Raw genomic sequence first — 20,784 nt, forward strand, 5'->3', positions numbered from 1 at the left:
TGTAATAAGACACCTAGTTGTATGTTTTACAAAGTAATACAAGAGTTGGAAAGGGAATGGAAAAATATGCAAATATACAATGTATAAAAAAATTACTTTGAGAGTTTATTTTGTTTGCAGTACAATTAAAAAGTTTTTATCAAGCTACAAATACCCGCAACCAGTTTAGGAGTTGGTTGTCCTTTAGTCATCCAAGGAAAGGAGCAATCAGTAGATGAAGTCTGGCTGATGCAGACTCCAGATAGAGCACGTCTTCAGCACTGGTTATAATTAACCACTAGACTAACTTACAACACAGTTCCTGCTTTCCTCTTCTAGATCTGGATTAAATTACCAAGGAACTGCTGTAATTCAAAAAGAAAATACAGCTGCCAGAGCAGGAAGGTGTGGAGGAGCGGAGAGGCGGCCCCATCAGAGACCTGCGGGGTGTGATCCCCGTGCCTGCACCGCGCTCCGCTGCCCGAGTGACAGCTCCCAGCTCCCGCCAGCGGCAGCTCCTCCCTTCTGGCCAGATGGACAGCACAGCCCGGACCTGGGCTCGGGGGGACCCGGCTCGGGGCAGAAAGCCGCCTTTTATAGCCGGCCCGCCGGGCTGCGGCTCACACCTACACACTGCGCCGCCGAGCGCAGCGCCGCTGCCGGGACCCGCGCCCCCGCCCGTCGCTGCCCATGGCGCCGCTGCCCCCGCTCCTGCTGCTGCTGCTGCTGCCGGTGGCCGGTGAGTAGAGCTCGGCACCCACACGGTCCTGCCCGCCAGGGCAGCGGCCGCGGGCTCTGCTGGATGCGCTCCCTTGGCCGGACCCGGCCGGATGGGGATGGCAGGTGGGAAGACGGGTACAGAAAGGAGTGTTGGGAGGAACGCTCCCGGCAGGTGCCCGTGTTCCAGGGAGAGCAGCCCCTGTGACAGGTGGGCAGCGCTCGGGCACAGCAGGGTGGGACTCGCCCAAGGGAACCCCCGGTTGGCCGCTGCCAGCGGCGGCTGGAGCCGCCCCGACAGCCCGGCCGATGCTCAGACCGCACCTGCACACGGCAGCGGGGCTAGAGGGGCGCACATGACTTCTGTAAAGCTCATCGGTAATGTTCAACTCCGCTAACGAAATTCCGTGTTTCAAATCAGATTGCAGCTTGCACGTGCAATGACAATATTTCTATAAAGTCAGTAGCTTTACCCCTGCTCTTCTCTGGGTATTGGAGTGAGCTGCCACGGAGCACTTGAGTTACTAAGCAGTTCGGAAGCAGGAATTGCTAGGACTGAGATCGCCTACAAAACCCTAACTGGGTTATTCTGAACAATGAATCAGTCTTCATGAATGAGTTATGATGTGAGAATATAATTAAAGGACCCCTGCCTCACACCTTCACACAGCCAATTAGTCACTTTGCAAATATTTAATTATTTTTTTGTTTCCTACATCCTATTTATTAATCAGTGTTAAAGACTGGTTGTAACAATTCACAGTCCATTTCCTCATAGGTTTTCTGAGGTATTCATCAGTACACTATCTGATTGTACTAATTTCTCTGAAACTATATTATCATCCCTCTTTTTCAGATAGGTATGTGGGCTGACACAAAAAAGCATCCTCTAATTTTAGGTTCCCATGGTGACATGGTAGAACCCAATTTAACTTACAACTACATAAAATGATGTGGAACTCCAACTACTCAAAGCCTGGTTCTCACTGAGTGCTGTGGTAGCTTGGTACTCCAACCCTGGGATATTCAGCAGGTTGGGAGCCTACTATTTGTAAACATCAATAGGCATTGTTTTAAAGTGATTAAATTAACTTCATGCTGAACCTTTGTGACAGCTGTAAGGATAAAATCCTGTCTTCCAGAATAGCAATCAACTGTCTTAAGTAAAAGATTCTCTTGCAGGTTTTCTTATACATTCCTACACAGTTTGCAAATTCACCACACCAAATCTTGCAAATAGCAGGACCCTAAAGAGCCTCAATTAATTCCTAGAACAGATTCTGGGCACAGAATGGAGCAGGGTCTGGGGGAAGGCAGTCCTGTGATTAAAGCCCATAAGGTAAGGTGCTTGCATAATGGGGCCAACTTAGGGCCCACCAAGCTCCCTGCCCCAATTCTACTCCTGACCTCAGATTGCCCCTTTGATTCCTTCTGCATTTTGATCATCCTCCAGACTTCCTCCTTTGCATGGGACAAACCCCAGAAGAATAGTAAGGAAAGCAGTGAAATCGCTGTTTCTGCCAGCCTGGAGTGCTCATTACAGAGCCTGGCTGCGCTCCGATAGCTCTGAGTCAGGCACCTCAGTCACCCACTCCGTGGGCAGTCAGGAGCACGGGAAATGCAATTCACCTGTTTCCCAACTGGTCCAAAGTATCAAGACAGGCAAATTTAACCTTTCAGAAAATTTACATGTGACCAGAATTTGTGGAGATAGCATGTAAGTTGTGTGGGCAATAAAATGAGGTGAAAAAGGCCATTCCTGATGGCTTATGAAACAAGAGGTAAAAAGATAAGCAAAACCTAAGGTTTCTATAAGGCATACAGTTATTTTTTGCAAGATTTTGGAAATGCATCAGAAAGTCTGCTTATTCCCAAGTATCAAGTTGAGAACTACTGGAGCACTATGACTGCATAGAGATATCCCTAAAGGAATTTTTACACATATTTACCATAAAAAATGTTTCTGTACCCTCAGTCTTTGAAAGAATGGCTTAAAAATTCTTTTTAAATCCACAAAACAGCATATATACTATCATCATCAACATATTGATACTCTGATTGTTTCCATAGCTCTGTGCATGGAAACAGATGGTATTTCATTGCTTTTATTAACTCAGCTCATAAAGCTGTTGAAACAGAGTATCACATTCAGAGTATCTATGCCATGCTGGTTTACAACTGGATGTCCAGATACTGTGACACAAATATATTACAAGGACAAAAAGTTTATGTCCTGTCCTTTAAGACACATGACATATTATACTTGAGCTCCTCAGGTCAGAGAGTTCATCACTTCTACTTGTCATGGATTTAAATCAAGGGACTGGGAATTGTCCCAGGTTAGCAAACAATTCTCTGATGAAACCAGGAATAGGATTTGGAAATTCTTATTTTCTTCTTAATGACTTGTATCTCTCCTACACCATCCTTCCCCAGTTACCAGGAACTAAGACACAAAAATTCTTCACTTTTTTCAGAATCTCCAAGATCATGCAGAGCAAACACAGCTCTGCCATTAACCATGGTTCCTCCAGACATTACTGGCTGTCTACAAGAGTAACCATTACTGACATTGAAGAGCATAACCAATTGTCACTTGTAATGCTGTGGCCTTATTGCAGGGTTTTCAGCTCAGAGTTTACTGAACTTGTACTGACAATGAAGATAACACTCTCAATGCTATCATAAAACAAATCTGTTTATAACCAAATGGATGCTTCTGCTACCCAGAACCAAAAGTTCCCACTAAACATACAGGTAATGTTTAGGAACAGGAGCCATGCACAACAGATCCTGTGGACTGTCTCAGCAAGGAAGTTCAGTGCCAACTCAGCAGTTTTGAAATGAAACTGTAATCAACTACATAGCAAGGAAGCTTTTCTTAATTCCTCAGGATATGATTGCTTTTAATCAATGGCCAAAGCTGCATGTGCAAGTTTAAACACCCTTGTTTCAACACTTCTGCCCCTAGATCACATGCCCAGAAAGCAGGAGAGACAAGATCTGGGAGTGGTCACCAGTCAGGAAAGTGATGCTGCCTCAGATTCTTCCTAAAGTGGTCTTTTTACCATTCTCACACACAAACCAATTTAATTTCTTACTGAGGTGATTTCATGAGGTGTTTAAATTCCACTGTTTCATGACATTACAAGTGTCAGAGGTCACCAGCATCCCACACATTTCAAGTTACTCAACTGTGCTGGGACCGGTATTTTTTCTGTCATATTTTCCATTAACTGATTATAGTTAATCATATAATCTATTATTATATAATCTATTACAAAAGATTACTCTATTATGCTATTATAATAGATTATGTGCTTATGCAGATTATATAAAAACTTCATAATCATATAGTTATTTTGTAGGAAAGTAACTATCAAAGCCTTCAACAATGAAATCTATTTTTTTTCTGCTGTCTGTCTCCATCACAGGTATTATCAATTATTAAATCTTAATGCCTTTTGTAATCTGTAACCAGTACTGGAGTTTAGGTTTACAAACTGTTCTCCCCATACCAAAATATGTAATTAGTTTAATTAATAAGAAACTCTAATCGGAAGCCTTCTAAAATGAATTTGTTTTGTAGCCATTCAGCTTCTTAAAATTTGCTGTAAATAGCTTGGAGCCTGCACTGCAAGGAAAGGCTGCCCATCACCATTGGGGTCTTCAGTGTGTTAGTTCAATCTCTCAGCATGACATGAACCCCTAAAAATGTCACCCAGAGTCTCAACAGTTTTCTGCTGCTTGGGATCTCTTGCTTTAGTACTGATATGGGATGGTTAAAATAGAGTTCCTAAAGTAAATTTTGTTCCGGAGAAATAGCAGTGAGAATCACTTCAACAACAACCCCAAAGAAAAGTAAACAGGAAAATAACTAAACCCCACCTTTCTCATTTCCCTGGAAAAAACTCCAAGCACCCATCTATTTCCCTGCCTTACATCCACCACACCATCCCCACCAGTTATTTGTCTAAAAATGAGGAAAACCAAAACCCTATCATAAAGGACCATTTCCTTCCAATGTAAAGCACTACATTCTACAAAATAATATGGGCAAAACTGCACATTATGTAAAAGAGAAAACACTGGAGCAGCTAATCTTAGCAACTGGGTGGGCCTGGGCCACAGAACATGTTGGCCCTCAGCAGCTGGAAATGACTGGTCTGCCATTGTACACTGCCTCCATGGCAGGAAACCACTGCAGCTGTTCTCAGGGTTCAGTATTCTGCTCACTATGGACTGGGTCATGCAGCGTGGCCCCAAAGTGTCAAAAATAAAACTGGATTATTTTCAAGTGCTGTCATTTCTTATCAACTCTTTAAAAACCCAAACGATCCCAACTATTTTATATTTGCATGTTGGATTGAATAACAGTTTTTCTTGCAGTTTCTAAGGGCACTGTTGGGGAAGGCCGTGTGAGAAGCCGAAGGGGAATCCTGGAGCTGGCCGGGGCCATCCGGTGCAGCACGGGGCGCTCGCCCTTCGCCTACCTGCGCTACGGCTGCTACTGCGGCCTGGGGGGAAAGGGATGGCCCATGGACAGAGTGGACTGGTGAGACAACCATTTATCTGAACGATTCGGTGCTGAATGCAGATGGCAAGTGAAAGGACTAAAATATAAATTAGGCCTATCTGAGAGAGGGAACGAAATTTAAACACAGCTCAGATTGCTAAGAAATTCTGAGGCATCCAAATTGTGTTGCTGTAGATCTACACGATCTTGCCTTTAATTCAAATTCTTATTGCATTAGTACAGGATTCACAGTACAACTGACTTTCTTTGCTGTTGTGTTTCAGCAAAGAGTTAAATAACTAAAGTCTTGTTGGAGAAGCTTTAAAGTTCAAACGTTGAAGCTATCTAAAGTAAAAATCAAAAAACAAAGGCAATAACAAATCTTTTGATTTTACTATCTTCCATTAGATTAGACAGTTCCATTCCATTATTAGTATTCAAAATAATACATAAGAATTATGCAAAATTCAACCTGCTGAAAAATAATTCTAAAACCCAAACCTTTCCATTTAGTACTAAATCATAGCATACTGACTATCATCAATGTAACTTATAATTGAACATTAACTGACAAGAAGATGATTTTGGGTTTTGTTCTGGTTTTGTTGTTGTGTGGTTTGGGGTTTTTAAAAAATTTCTATGCATGAAATGGATTTACTGAGCTGTGTTGTTCAACTGTTTTGTACCACAGGATCTTTACACAATGATTTGTGGGGAATGACCAAGTAATTACTTAATAAGCACAGGAAAAATAGTAATTGCAAAGTGAGAGCTCACAGCATTAACTTTTCCTTTTGCAGACACAAGTTCCTCAGGCAACCTAAACACCATCTACCTAACATAATCTGATGGTTTTAGTCTGTCAGGAGGAAACTGAATGAGTGAATGAATGAATGAATGAATGAGTGAATGAATGAATGAATGAATCCACTTTGTGGATAACTCCAGTTCTTCCAGCAAGTCAAAAAGAAAGGATGTCATTAGTTTGCAGCAAAAACTTACAAGCTGCATCATTACAGGTCCTCTACTTGCTTTTCTGGGCTTGCAGTGATTCCACAGCAGAGACACTACACCAGCATATTTTAATGCCTTTTTTAAGCATTAAATGCCATTAATTCTTACCTGTACTGTTCAGTTTCACAATGTCAATAGAAAGCCTAAAAATTCTTTGTGCCAATTATGACAAGAACAATTTTGAAACAACAATTTTGAGCATCTTTCCAAATTTTCTGATGATAATGAGCTAACAGTTCATTTTGTGGAAGGGGCTAGGAGAAAAGCATTCTCACATGTAACTGAGAATGCTCTGTGGATTCAAATAGCTCAATGTATATCAGACATTTTTCTCATCACTTATTACATGAAAAAGTAGTAATTTTTTCCAGGTGATCTATTAAACCATTACCCTGGTTTGGTTCTTGAGCAGGTAATGCTTGTACACTCACTGATGTTGAGTGTTTTATTATTCCACAGCTGTAGTAACCCACTGATAAACCCCACCAGACTGTGTGACCATAAATCACCATCTCTGTTCCTCTCAGGTGCTGCTTTCACCACGACTGCTGCTATGGGAGGGCAGAACAAGCAGGGTGTCAGCCAAAGACTGAAAGTTACCACTGGGAATGCAAAGACAATTCTGCTGTGTGTGGTGAGTGAGCACTTGGGAGTTTTTTGGTGTTATTGGTTTGGTTTGGTTGTTTCTTAGTTCTACTAATTATCTTTTAGAAAGGTATTTTCTTAATTAACTGTAAAACTCTTAGTTTACCATCCTTCCTTTTGTGACTTTTTTTGCCAGGATATATTGTGCCTCCAGAAAGCACAGCTAAACCAATCAACTGAATGCAGTTTCTTTTTCTTAATCCTCCCTCTGACTGACATAAGCAAACAAAACTGTGAGCTGCAAGCATCTATTGCCTTTTCAGAAAACACAACCACAACCATCCTTTTACTCAGCATTTACATTTGCTGAGGAACCCACGTTATGCAACTCCCTGCAAGTCTCCAGCTGGAGAGCAACTACAAACAGGAGACAGGAAAATTGTAACAGTTTAAAAAGGATGTTTTCCCTACTTAGCAGAAAATATTCCCCACTGTTTGTAAGTTTATAATGGACATGTTTTTGGCATATTTATCCTTGATCAGTTGCACTGATGAATTGCTAATTATAGGTTACAGTTTCAAACAATGAGGTAATAAAATATTTGATGAGTATGTTTATTTCTGGAATTTAAATTAACAAATATTAATTTGAAAATATCTACATAACACAAGTGTACAAATTGCAACAGATTGCTGACCACATCCTGATAAATTTTGTTGGATTGTTCCAAAATATACTTGCCATGCTGAGGTAAGGGAAGGACAAAGAAATCACAAAGAAAGAAAAACTCCAAAAAATGGTTAACAGGAAAAAGCAGCTTTTCTTTTGCATTATTTGTTCATAACTCCCAAAGTTTTAGCAAATGCTTTTCAATATATTTAAAGACTCATTAAAACTGTAGCTTCTCACAAGCCCCCAATATTTACAGGGTTTTTTTCTCGCTACATTTTTATATTGGTTTTTTGTTTGTGTGCTGTTTGGGATTTTGTTTGCTTGTTTTGTTTTTAAAATCAGATGCTCAGTCAGTTACTTTGGATATAATTTTATGCTTCTACCTAGAATGCAAATGCGCTTAAAAATTGGTTATTATCTGCACTACAGAAATGCAAAAACACTTACATAAACTTGTTTAAAACAAGTCTGAGTTTCTGACTACCATGTTTTAAAAGCAACAGTTGGCCATTTACAGAGAACACAAAACTCTCATTTCATACTCAATTTAGAATTTTCCTGACCTGAAAACAAATGAAAGTTTGGACATTACTTCCTTTCCTCTTTCATAGTCAATCTTTGCTTTTCCCAAGTGTCTACCTCACTCAGAATCTCTACTTGCTCAAATCTTGCCCTGCCCCAGATGGACAAAACATCTTGTCTCACACTAATTAATCTCATTACAGTCCACCCTGATTTGGCTGTAAAGATTTTGCTCCTGACAATATTCAAAATACTGGCCAAGATATGAGGCATGGGGTCAGGAAACCAAGTCCCTGGCATAGCATGGAGAAGATAAAGTCTGGAGCAATACCAGGAGAAGAAAGAAGAAGCAATAGTTCTCAGTTAACATGTTTTCATTTTTTATCCTATCATGTTGCTCATGCCACCTGTGTTACTGAGTAGCTAGCTGCAGCATAAACACATTTACATTAAGAATACTTCCCTTTCATGGCAGAATTTGAGTTCATTCACAAACTGAACACTTGTTCTGCTCCTGGACAAATCTCAAGCAGTGATTTGGCTAAGCTTTTAAAATGGTAAACACTCAGACAAAATGTAATCAAGGATTCTTCAGTTTACAGACAGTTACAGAGAGAAAAAAACCACACACTTCTGGGTTGGCACACTGAACCCAAAATACATTGCTGTAGAAGAAAATGTTCATGCCAAGAAGAAACACTCATGCCAAGAAATCTGTTAAGTTACAACACTACAATTATAAAACAAACATGACAAGACATGGATTAATCACACAAACACAGTTTCCCTAACTTCTTACTGAACCCCTTAATAAAAAAGGTGGGCAGTTTAGGCTGGACATGGAACACCTTTGCATGCCATGTATCTATCCCATGTATTATTTTTAATGCTATATCCTAGAGTAGATTATAAAGGGTATGTGAATGGAATATCTTCCCAAAATCAAGTTTCACTAGAGCAAGAGGAAAGGCAGGGAGGATCCCATACCACTTTCTAAAGAGAGATCAATTATCAGAGTTCCTTTATTAAAAAACTGTAAGAAGAGTATTTAAGACTTTATCTGGCTGTTGTAATTTCACCTGCCAGGATCAGTGATTAGTGACTGATGCACTAGGACTGATTCTCAGTCTTACCAAAGCTCAGTTCCTATTGCACTTGAAATGTAAGGCATTTGTACTGCAAATATGGAACATGAGGGAGCAATTCTTGGTATTCCATTGGGGATTTTTAATTTCTTCGGACTAATATCATACTCACTGTGTTTTCTTTCAGACTCACTAGAAGATAAATGTCAAAAAATGGCATGTGAATGTGACCGTGAAGCTGCCAGATGTTTTTCTAAAGCTCCCTACCACAGAAAATACCTTTTGTGGCCAGACTTTTTGTGTGGTGAGATTCAGCCTTTGTGTAGGTATCAGATACATGACTATTGAATATATTTAAATCTAAAATGACTTTTTTTTTGGCCACAGTAATGACAAGAAATGATTTTCCCCTTTCTTGATACTCCTTCATTCCATCTCAGCCTCTCCACCTCAAAACGGGCAAAGTAAACATTTTTCCTGTTATTTACTTTCTCCCACACACTTATCATTGACTAAATAGAAATCTGAGTTTATCAGCTTAAGGAGTAACTGACAATGTTAATTTTTGTTTAATTCAGATTCACAGATTTTTCAGATTGATAATATCATTCACTATCAACTTTTTATCCCCCCTCCACTGGCTATAAGATACAAATCAAACTTCTCCACTAACAAATTTTAGCATTTGTTAACTTTGAACTGACTGGAAAAAGTTCATGAAGTGGCAGTGTCAGCACAAAGAGCCCTCTCATCTACATTAAACACTTACTACAAAGCCTGATTTAAGTGTTGAATTTCATTCACCTGGAGTAATGCTACCTGCATTGAAGAATCATATGATTGGGGTTTTTTCCTAGCATTTACTTTTTAAATTGAGTTTTCTAAACAGCTGATTATTTCATAAGGCTCAGACTCCTTACTCTATGTACACCCTGAATTTCCTGCAAGCACAGGGAGGAATTCTACCCCTAGAACTTTAGAGCCAGATTTTAAAATGCAAATGCAAACCATCACCAAAACAGAAACATGAAAAAAATGTAGAAGTTGCTGGGACCAAGTGGCTTTCTCACAAGTGTTTGATCCTGCACAGCAAGAGTTTATGAAGCTCAGAATTACATACACCTCATCAGGATGTAAAGCTGATTCTAGCTAGGGTCACTTCAGATATTTTTAACCCTTTAACCCTTTGGGAAGAGAAATCAGTACCCTGAACTGATAAATAATACACTGTTTTGTACCTGCTGATTTGAAGATTTATAGATCCAGGAATGTTTTATGTCTACTTTCACCCACCTCAACTTACTCAAAGATGCAGGGCTAAAGAACAAGTTTGCACAAGTCAAAGCCAATGACATGTACTTCAATATTAAAAGTAATACATAAAATCAAAACCCAAACAAAAATCAAAACCCAAATTCTCTATAGGAATAGTGAAGATTTCAAGAGAGATCTTTAATCATGAAAAATATTCATAGGCAAATTTAGTTCACATTACTGACACAAACGAAATAAACAAAAAAACCAAACCAATGCAGACTACAGGGGCACAAAGTTCTTGAAAAAAAAAATCTTACCTTTTGATTCAGTCAAAGGAACATACATTTACAAATGTCAATCCTGCTTACACAAATAACCTTCCAGTCAATACTTGCTCACAGACATAGATACACACATTATATTGCCGTAAGTAATTACAGTGTCAGGTCACTTTTCCAAAATAATCCTTTTTTGTGAGATATTTAAGAATTAGCAACAGAATTCAAGAAGAGAGAATGAAAGGAGCTTTGATGAAGTCTAACTGAGCTGAATAAAAAATTTCCATGGTAATTATCACATTTTCCAAGACACAAGAAAATTCAAGTAGCCTTTGCCTTCAATTGCAGGAATTTTGGAACAAGCTGTACTGTGAGACTGTATAGGGCAGTCACAGTGCTACATGTAAAGGAGACTGAGATAAATGAAGTTCTTTCAAATCAAGCCTATCCAGGAAGGGCATTCCTTTGGCAAACTGAAGTTGAGGAACACACTGCTGGTATGAAATGCTAAGTTTAAAAAGAAAAGAAAAATCACTGTAGCAGTGCAGAAGACACTGACTTTAAGGCAGGCTTGAAAATACACAGAATGCTCAGGACAGAATAAAGAAATTTATCTGATACACATAGGGTGAGATGTGAGATGACTGTATGAGTTTTACATGGCTATACAGGAATGTGCTTTTTTTTTTCCAACAGAAATTTAATTTTTCCTTCATCCTCCAATTTGGAATCAGCTGGTTTAAGAGTAACTTATCTTAAAGCTTTTTCATATGTTTAAAATAACATAATCCACGATTTTCACTGCCACATACATAAAGAAGAAAAGCAAAGTTTATTCAAAATGTCCATTTTTAGAAGCTAAACAGCTCAAGAGTTCCAATGCCAATCAATCACTGCACTTGTGTCTCCAGACGCCTTATTTCTGTAACCACAAGATCAATGTTTATAACGGGGTTAAAATACAAGGCCCAGTAAAACAAACAATTGCAGACAAACTGAGGAATAAAAGGCCAAAAAATGGCAACAAAAAGTCCCTGGGTTGAGACTTTCCAGAAATGTCTCCACATTCTGTGAGGAATAGTCCTGTGAAAAAGGAAAGGGAAAGGCTTAGAGGAACTTTCTGGTTTGTTTTTACCCAGCTGTAAGAAAACCTAACAGGTGCTACAGTTTTGCATTACTTAGCCTGTCCTCGGGTAACTGTAAAAAACACCATTTTGCACTCCAGGAAAAGCTTCCCTAGAACCCAGTAGCAGCAGATCTGAGGAGGAAGCAGTGTCAGTGCACTTAGACCCCAAAGCCAGCAGGTTCCAGTTCCCACCACAGCTCAGCCGCAGGCTGTCCCCTGCTCCCGCTCTGGGCACGCTCTGCCCTCTACTGGCTGGCAAAGGGAAAACCCAGTGCACACCAAAACAAGAATTTCTCCCATACCATTTCCAAGTATCACACCAACTATGAATGTTAATATGTTTGAATTAAGACTGAAGTAGGAACAGAAAACAGAAATTCTGATAAATTATCAGAACTAGTGTCAGCATAACTGAATTTATTTATGATTCTGAGGACTCATCCCATAATAACTACACTGTCTCATGACTAAATTCTAATTTATTTAGTTCTCAGCTGACAGCTAATACCATAAGAGGCAGTTCTCAAGGTAAGGTTTAAGGCACCATAAGAGGTAGTTCTCAAGGTAAGGTTTAATATCTCCCAGTGGTTAAGAACATGCTTGTTGCTGTTTCCATATTTGCTACATCTGATGAGTAAAACCACCTCTAAGAAACCCTTGGAAGCATGCACAGAAATAAAGATATTCCAGTGAGCAACTGTGAAATTGTAAAGCTGTTACTTTCTAAGGCTGTGTACTTCCCACCCTCTTCCACAAGCTTTGTAAGACTTACTTCAATTCTCTTCTTGACCACAGCCTCCAAAAGGAGAATAATTCCAGAACAGAAAGCAACATGGCATTTACAATTATAAATCTTGAGGTCCAGTAATGCACATCTAGCCAATCCCAAGCAAATTCAGCTATCAGCTGGTATGGCAAAAATAAATACTTTACAGTGAATTCTCTCCATTGCCTCCAAGAAGGATCTTTAAGGTCCTGTAAATTAGAATAAAGAGACTGTTAATCAATTTTCTATTAAACTTACTTAATACTGGCTTATTTTCACTAGTCTTTTATTGAAAAGCTGGGGGTTTTATACACTGAAAGCAGTAATTCATTATACCTGCTAGTAGGCAATACTGTAATGCAATAATTTCCATTAGATTAGAACATCACTTTCTGTAGTCATGTGAGGTTGAGAAGAATCAGTTTCACACATTTAAAGTCTTAAAAGCCTAAAATCAATCCTATTAAAGATAATGGTTGCAACACTGGTGATTGCATACAATAAAATCAAAGAACCACTTACTCTGTAGATCTGTTGTTTTTAAAGTCATAGTGTAGAGATGAAATGATGAATAATTACATCATGTGTTTTTATGCTGCTAGTCTTAAAATGCTTATAACTAAAGCAAGTAGCATATTTAATGCTTTGAATACTTACAACTAGTTTTGTGACAGTATCTTCATACTTGTCTTCTTGCATAGGACAAATTGTGTGGATGAAAGGTAGGAAAGCTTCTGTGTAATCAAACAAATACAGGTATAACATACTGAGTCTTGGAGAACTCTTCAGTGCATACAGAAGAAAGAGTGATTTTCCAGGGTTTACGGCCTAAAAGATATCAAATTATTAAGTTTCAATCAGTAAAATAATAACATGAAAGGGACATGCCACTTAGATTTTCTGACAATCATTTTTCAAAGGTTTTTTTTTTTTTTCAAATACAACAGGTCAGTAAACTTAGCACTTTTTACACAGGTAATTCCATTACTTTAACACTCCTCCTGGTTTTAAGAGAATCTTCTTTTAAAGGTATTACTTTAAAAATAATTAATATACATGACATGACACCCTTTATATAAAATTTACCTTATATTCCCAAAGGTTCTGTGGTGGTTTAACACCTAAAGTTTTCACACATTCCAGTTCTGCTATAATAGCTCTCCTGTGGTTACTGTTCTCTATACTGTAAGGCTCTTTGGTGAAATCCTCTTCAGTCAGTGTTAGGAGGAGTCTACAAAAGCAGAAGAATTAAGAATGTAAACAGTGCCTATTCACCAAAAAAGATGACTAACAAATACACAACTGCATACTGAAACAATAAGCTACTGATACAAGGTAGCACCTTTTGGGTTAAAGAATCAGAGAATACTTTGGGTTGGCAAACTTTGGGACTTTAAAAGATCATCATTACATTGCCTATCAAGTGTTCTATGCCAACTGCATCTCAGAGCCTGGGTTTTAAATTTCCTTCTTTTCCAGTTTCCTCTTGCCTGCTTTCAGCACGGCTCTTGGGTGGAATACATATGCATATATAGCACATGCACATTTCCACAAGAAAGGAAAGGTGCAAGGGGTGGATAATACATCAGTAGATTTACTCTTGGTATCATTTCAGTCTGCATTGTCAGCATTTTAACAAGTTCTTAGACATTTTTCAGGTAGCTTGCTAAGTATCTACTACTAAAAGTTTTCAACAGCAACTGTTAAAATTTCTTCTGAAATTTATTCTGATACATCAACAGAATGTTCCCACAATCTATGTCACACAGTATGGTCATTTCACAACAAGACACCCCTCATGAATCTGTCACAGTCCAATCACATAATAGCTGTCCTTGACCACAAGGCCTCTCACCTTCCATTCACTTTCTCCAGTAAAAATCCTTCTTTGTAAAGTGAAGCCCACGGGCCCAGCTGCTCCAGCCACAGTATCACTTCCTCAGCAGTCCACTTAGCAACAGGCTTGTGGACAAGAAGATCATCTTCAAATTCTCTGCTACTCCAGTGATAGCCAAGTAGAACCACCTACAAAGAGAAATAAACAAAGCTTCTTTACTTGCAAAGCAAATACATGAATGATATAAATAAACACACAATAAGAGGCTCCACACGTAGAGTCTTCCATTTCATGGAGACTAGAACACTCAGGTTTTAAGAAAGTATTTTGAAGTTTTACCCACTAACTTCCATTTGCTGTACACTGCAGTTGTAGTTCCTGACAGACAGCTCTGAAGGCCACTTTACTTACTCTGCCCAGCTGGAGTCTCTTCTGTGCTCACAATGTTTTTACTGTGCATGTAATTCAAGAATATTTGATTGCATGCTTAAGGAAGCAAATAGGGAAAACCAACCAGATGAAACTTACTGCTACACAAGTTAAAGCTGTCAGAACGCCTGAGAAAAACCCTCCTCGAGGATTAATTCTTCCTGTGTTTGGAACTGTAGGCATCTGGTCGTTCCCATGCTTTTGGAAAGTTGCTAAGCTGCGTGCTACATCACTGTTCTGTTGAATATCTTCTTTTCTTTGTTCAATGGCATCAGAAAATAGCTTTTCAATAACATCCCTGATAGAAAAAAATTTGTCATTATACTGTAACCATTGAGGCTTAATATTCAGAAAACAGAGTAATTTTTGGATTTTTGTTTTCCAGCCTTTAATAAAGACTTAAAAGCAAGAAAAAATTAGTTATTAAAGCTTAGTTAACTTAGAATTTTATCAATCACTGCCAAAAAACCATTTCCTTAGCTTCTAAAGTTAAATATCACATAACTCCCAAGTTATTTCTTATATAAAATTAGAATTCTGTGTGCTACTGGCAAGCCTCAATTATTAAAAAATGCTAAACAAAAGACAACATAAAAACCTACAATCAATCCTACCATCTATTTATTTAAACATTATTAACCCCAGAAAAAGTATTATTAACAAAACAACTTGTGAGTAATTCAAGACAGCAAGTAGATGTTTTTAGTTTTGTTCTGCAATATCACACTTCTTCCAAAAAACAATTCCAATTACAGAAATTACTACACAATTACCCAAGATCAATCTAACTCCGAATTACTAGAAAACAACCAGCTATATTAGAAGACTGAGGTTCCCGCCTCTCCATCTCCCAAAAAATGTAGAAGGGAGGGGGAAAGCCCTCCCCAAAACAAACCTGAAAACAAAACCAAGCAACCCCACCCCTTAATTCCATGTGCTTGAACAGTTCATTACAAGTGCACAATCTGAAAGTCTTTAGGATTTAAATTTCTTTGTGACAGTTCAGATTACCAGTTATCTGTATCTGCAGCAAACTGAGGAAACCAGACAGCTAATTTCTGTGGTTTCATTTATGTAAAAAAGACATTCACAAAATAGTTCCCTCACCTGAGGAGGATGTTGACTTTGGGGAATCCTTCCCATTTTTCTCTGCATTCCGGGCATTCATTCTTCTTGGACGACACCCACCACAAGGCCAAGCAATGCCTGCAGAAGCTGTGCCCACAGTTCAGGGTGGTGGGATTGATCAGAATGTCGTAGCAGCAGTGGCACAGGAACTCACTGACTGATATCTGCCGGCCCAGGCCAGGAGTAGCACATGGTTCAACTTTTGCCCTCTCTGTTTCCCCTCGTAAAGTCTCACTTTCTTCCATTTTCCTTTATGCCTTACACAAACAGAAAGCTCTCTTAGATCTTCAAACCAGATAAGGCACTACTTCTGCAAAGCAACATGAAAACAGCTATTACAGAAGTTTAGAATTGTGAGCAATGTGATTTATCATTGCACCGCTTTTGACACTCGGATGGTTTTAAATTTTCTAAGTAACTCAGCCCTCCCCAAAATAAAACGTGATCTACTTTTTCAACAATATATTCATTGCCAACTACAATCAAAAGCAGATTCTAGATGTAAATAGCTGGGCTCAATCTCCCTATGCTTTCTTCTCCCATGTTATAAAATGAAAGTGAAACAAAATAATTCACTATGATTCACTATGACTTTTGACAGTAGCTTTAATCAAAGTTTTAGTAAAAGAAACCAGTCAAAGAAAATATAATTTAAAAGTATAATCAGGATACAAAAATAAAATACCAGTATAATGTAATGATCTAATTCACTTCATCCCTCTTCTTTCAGAGTATATGGAATAAAACATTACTAACAGAGGTCAATGCTAGACATTGCTGGGCAATGTTAAAAAAAAAAAAAGTTTGATCCACCAAGTCATATGCTTCATAATCATAAGGGATTGACCTGCACACCTTGTCAGCCAAGGTCTAAACTCCACATTAACTTTACTTGTAGTTACTTTGTTAACATTACAGAAAATGCACAGATAAGAGTTTAAGACAGTTGCAAGTTTACAAAAAATATATTTGCTTGATGTTCCTACTCCATTCTCTTAGTCAGCAGTATATTTCTTAAGAAAAACACTGATCCAGATCATTCACTCATCACTCATGATATGTTAGAAGACACCAAGAACTAGACAATTTTCTTCTCAGACACTACCAAACCAAAACATGATTACACTCTCCACTTTGTGGCTCCTGCTTACCACTAAATTACCAACTTGTCACCCAGATCAAACACGAAGAGGTAAACACGCAAGCAGGTAAAAAACAGAAATTACGAAAAAAGCACAAGTTCAAAAACAGAAACCGATAGTGAAATCAGAAACCTTAGACTTCCAAATCTGTATTTTCATGGCAAAGCACGGGCTGTTTGCTTTCTAAAAACTGAAACGGCACTTTTAAGAGGAGAAATAAGGACAAGATTTTGCCCCTAAAAACATCCTTTTAGTTTTCCTGAAAGAGGCAAGAGAATTTCTGTGGAAAATACAGGAAAAATATTTCACCGCTCAGTCTGCGCCAAGTAAGAGGCAGCAGCAGAATGATTCCCAGCTCCTCTCCTGTCTCTTCCCAGCTCCAGTTTCTGCACCCCGCGCTGCTTCTTCAGGCACAGCACTGCTGGTCCGGGTCCGGGTCCGGGCCCGCGGCGTTTCCCGGTCGGACCGGCGGGGGCGGCCCCAGCCCGATGCCCGGCACACGCTCGGGCCCCGCGGCGCTCCAGCTGCAGCCCCGGGCCGAGCAGGGGCCGGGCCGGGCCGGGCCCGCGGCGTTTCCCGGCAGAGGCGGCCCCGGCCCGATGCCCGGCACACGCTCGGGCCCCGCGGCGCTCCAGCTGCAGCCCCGGGCCGAGCAGGGGCCGGGCCCGCCCCGCCGCTTCCGCCCCGCGAGCACGGCGGCAGCGCCGCTCCTCCCTCGGCACGGCCGCCGGCCAACACCGCCGCCGCTCGCCTTTTATTTCAGGCGTTATCAGCGGACATGAGCGCTGCTACGCTCCATTTCTGGGAATACACACACTTCTGTATTCGTGAGAACTGAGGTACGCTTGCTTACTGTACACTGCGCACCCAGACAGCATTCCTTCGCAGAAATTATTCAAGGTTGATTTTACAGTAGAGATTCGAGGTGTAATCTTAGGAGTAAATGAGACTTTCAGGTGCTAGTTTTACTGCAGTGCTAACGCATCGTGCACAGAGACTATTCTTACCACGTAAGAGTCAATCTACACATGCACAATTACTTCTATCAGTCACTGCTCCCTTACTGAAATTCTTTTTACTAGTCCAAAAAAATTTGATTCACTCTCTACAACACCCTGACGGGAGGTTGTAGCCAGGTGGGGATGGACCTCTTCTCCCAGGGAATGAGTGACAGGACTTGCTTTACTCTGCACCAGGGCAGGTTTAGGTTAGGCATTAAGAAAGGGTACCAGATATTGGAATGGGCTGCACTGGGAGGTGGTGGAATCACCGTCCCTGGAGGCGTTTAAGGACTGGACAAAGCACTGAGTGCCACGGTCTAAATGGTGGTGTTTGGTCACTGGTGGGACTCAATGATCCCAGAGGTTTTTTCCAATCTAATTGATTCTGTGATTTTTTAAAGTATTCCTCTGAGATGTATTTTTTCAACTGTCAAAAGTGACATTTTAAGATTCTGTTTCAGTTTGATACAAACTACAAGCCCAGTTCAAATGACATTTAATTATTCCAGCCTATTTCAAGAAAGAAAATAGTCTCTCATTGTTTTCTCTCTCATATTATCCAGATATGATATGATTTTTTTCCAGAGAACCAATCAACAGATCTTTAAACTACTCTAGCATGAAAGAATTCAACCTCTTCTAGATGTGAGGAAGTGCATCTAGATCTAGCCTAGTATGCAAGATGAAAATGCGGCCCAGAATACTTGTTCTAGAATATAGTTTTTTACTACTTTTTTGTGTCTTTTCACTTAGTTTCACATTCAATGTTCAGTAAAGTAAAAGAGCATACAAATGTTTGATAGTCTGTGCAGCAGACTTGAATGATGTGAAAACATGGCCTTTCTGTTCCAGTTTATAAAACTTTTGACATATAAAAGGCCATGGAATCTTGAACTAACTGCTTATATTGTGCTCTCATTTTTAGGTGCTCCTTCCACTTACATAACAATGCATACATGTTGAAGTAAAAAATGTCTAATCTGTAAGACACAGTACTTCAACTCCTATTGAAGTACTTAATTACAGTATATTACTGTTTGACTTGCAGTTTATTTTGTGGGTGAGGGAAGCAAAGAGTTCCCAGATTTGTCAGCTACTTGTGGGAAAATGTCAGGCTTCTAAAACAGCCATCAACCAATTTAAAGTGCCATAAGCACTTTAATTAGAAAGCGCAGAAATGCATCTTAAAAAACTGAGGAGTAACATAAAAATTTTAGGCTTCAGCCAATTTACTGCAAAATAAAAACTTCTCTACCATTTTAACTAACACCTTACTGGGAGTCATTTAATCATACTAGATGAATTGCTGGGAATGTCTGTTGAATAAATTGCTTATACTGAAAAGGCAAAGCTTAATATTGAAGAATCTTTAAAAGCTCTCTCCGTTACATCCTGCATAATTATTTATCTTTTTCTGTATGCAGAAATTACCCCGCACAATTTGTGGATAATTTTTCATTTGTTTCCATTATGCCGGAATTCTGGAAAAGATGATTTATGAGCCATGTGAACTGCAGCCCTGCAGCACAACCTCTGAACTCTTCTGGCGCCAGTGCCCACAGCTCCTGCCCTGTGTCCCTGTGCAGCACCTGCTCCGGGGCAGCTCTTCCCTGCACGGCGCTGCTGCGAGCCCATCCTGCTCCTCTTCTGCAGCGAGCTCTCAAAGTGCCGCTTCTAACAGGAGAACGCTCCTTCTGTAATACGGCAATACCTCCAGTTCCGCTGGAATTATCATCCTTAAGGCACCATCGCTAGCAGTTCTCCACCGTCCTGCCGGTGTCTCCTAGGCAGAGTCCCATGCCTTCCTCCTGGCTGCTGCTAGTTTCGTTTTGAGGGCGAGGCCCACATCCGTGACATTTCACCACAGAACCACGGCTGGTGTAAGACTTCCTTATCCCCCGGCAGCCCTGCCGCGGCCCGCTCGGAGCACAGACCAAGCTACTGAAGGCGCCGAGCCCGCGGGCGGACAGGGCGGGGCGGCCCTGAGGGCTCCGCCCCGGTAGGAAATGGCGGCGGCCCGGGCTCACGTGCGCGCTCACGTGCGGCGCGCGGGGCGGCCCCGGAAGCGCTCGGCGGCGGCGGCGGGCGGTGCCGGGCCGAGCTCCGGCGGGCGGGGGCGCGGGATGGAGGTGATCAGGAGCAGTGAGTGACAACCCGGCCCTGCGTCCCCAGCTCTGTGCCGCTGGCGCTGTGCTGTCCCGGTGTCCCTGCCCTGGGCTGGCGGCCGCTCCGGCCTCAGCCTCTCCTTCATGGCGAAGGGGTCCCCATTACCCCGCTCACCCATGAGGCGCAGCCCTGGGCGGGGAGGCGCGGCCCCGAGGCTGGGGGGGCGGCGGGCAGGCCCTGAGGGGCGCCGGGCTCCCGGAGGATGTCGGTTGTAGTCTCAAATGTGTTTTAACCCTTTACCCGCAGATTTTAAGGATAACCTAAACAAAGTGTATGAAGCCATTGAAGAGTCGGACTTCCTGGCCATCGATGGAGAGTTTTCAGGTACAGTTGCACCTGTTTTGTCACTGTGAACTGTTGGCAGTCTCTGAGGGGAGGTGGTTTGACCTCGCTGCCTGAGTTCACTCCTGTGATGTGTCTCAGGGTTGGCTTGAAAAAGCTGAGCTACCACAAAGTGATTAAACCACCTGTTACATGTGCAATAGCAAGGGTTTGGTCAGATAAATGTCATACTTGTGCTCCCACAGAAATCTTTCAGCATGGCAACTGATAGTTGTTGCAGC

General features: G+C 40.8%; 3 protein-coding genes across 10 annotated transcripts in view; 2 read left to right on the plus strand and 1 right to left on the minus strand.

The window, feature by feature from the left end:
- The first annotated feature begins 618 nt into the window (after positions 1 to 618).
- Positions 619 to 9,885, plus strand: PLA2G10 (phospholipase A2 group X). The gene is made up of 4 exons (XM_066560842.1): positions 619 to 718; positions 5,086 to 5,251; positions 6,754 to 6,860; positions 9,279 to 9,885. The coding sequence occupies exons 1-4, from the start codon at positions 670 to 672 to the stop codon at positions 9,437 to 9,439; spliced, it is 483 nt and encodes a 160-aa protein (XP_066416939.1). The 5' UTR covers positions 619 to 669; the 3' UTR covers positions 9,440 to 9,885.
- A 637-nt stretch (positions 9,886 to 10,522) lies between these two features.
- BFAR (bifunctional apoptosis regulator) lies at positions 10,523 to 20,015 on the minus strand. Of its 7 annotated transcripts, none has more exons than XM_066560840.1 (8): positions 19,767 to 20,015; positions 15,892 to 16,169; positions 14,884 to 15,082; positions 14,374 to 14,543; positions 13,605 to 13,749; positions 13,176 to 13,346; positions 12,525 to 12,727; positions 10,523 to 11,709 (listed from the first exon to the last, which is right to left on the minus strand). In XM_066560840.1, exons 2-8 carry the CDS (start codon positions 16,155 to 16,157, stop codon positions 11,517 to 11,519), a joined length of 1,347 nt encoding a protein of 448 aa, XP_066416937.1. In that variant the 5' UTR covers positions 16,158 to 16,169; positions 19,767 to 20,015; the 3' UTR covers positions 10,523 to 11,516. The 7 variants fall into 7 exon arrangements, with proteins under 7 accessions (XP_066416937.1, XP_066416934.1, XP_066416933.1 ...); XM_066560837.1 differs by having other exon boundaries at positions 15,892 to 16,222; XM_066560836.1 differs by having other exon boundaries at positions 15,892 to 16,222; positions 19,645 to 20,015.
- A 105-nt stretch (positions 20,016 to 20,120) lies between these two features.
- The window catches only part of PARN (poly(A)-specific ribonuclease), a 41,647-nt gene continuing 40,983 nt past the window's right edge, over positions 20,121 to 20,784 (plus strand). Inside the window, exons 1-2 of one of the 2 annotated variants that reach the window (XM_066560998.1) lie at positions 20,121 to 20,197; positions 20,468 to 20,545. In XM_066560998.1, the coding sequence (XP_066417095.1) occupies positions 20,179 to 20,197; positions 20,468 to 20,545 (97 nt within the window). In that variant the 5' untranslated portion in view covers positions 20,121 to 20,178. The remainder of the gene's footprint in view (positions 20,198 to 20,467; positions 20,546 to 20,784) is intronic. The other variant, XM_066560999.1, reaches the window with a different exon arrangement.

Source organism: Molothrus aeneus, chromosome 16 (assembly GCF_037042795.1).
Source record: "Molothrus aeneus isolate 106 chromosome 16, BPBGC_Maene_1.0, whole genome shotgun sequence".
NCBI lineage: Eukaryota > Metazoa > Chordata > Aves > Passeriformes > Icteridae > Molothrus > Molothrus aeneus.

What these genes read in the sequence shown, in the direction of transcription:
- BFAR (XM_066560840.1), bottom strand. Translation starts at nt 16,157, where the DNA reads ATGGAAGAAAGTGAGACTTTACGAGGGGAAACAGAGAGGGCAAAAGTT. An exon ending in CAGCTTTAACTTGTGTAGCA is followed by an intron (nt 14,544 to 14,883) that starts GTAAGTTTCATC and finishes TTCTCTTTGTAG; the next exon opens with GTGGTTCTACTTGGCTATCA. An exon ending in CTGGAGAAAGTGAATGGAAG is followed by an intron (nt 13,750 to 14,373) that starts GTGAGAGGCCTT and finishes CTGCTTTTGTAG; the next exon opens with ACTCCTCCTAACACTGACTG.
- PLA2G10 (XM_066560842.1), top strand. Translation starts at nt 670, where the DNA reads ATGGCGCCGCTGCCCCCGCTCCTGCTGCTGCTGCTGCTGCCGGTGGCC. An exon ending in GCTGCTGCTGCCGGTGGCCG is followed by an intron (nt 719 to 5,085) that starts GTGAGTAGAGCT and finishes TTTTTCTTGCAG; the next exon opens with TTTCTAAGGGCACTGTTGGG. An exon ending in CCCATGGACAGAGTGGACTG is followed by an intron (nt 5,252 to 6,753) that starts GTGAGACAACCA and finishes TGTTCCTCTCAG; the next exon opens with GTGCTGCTTTCACCACGACT.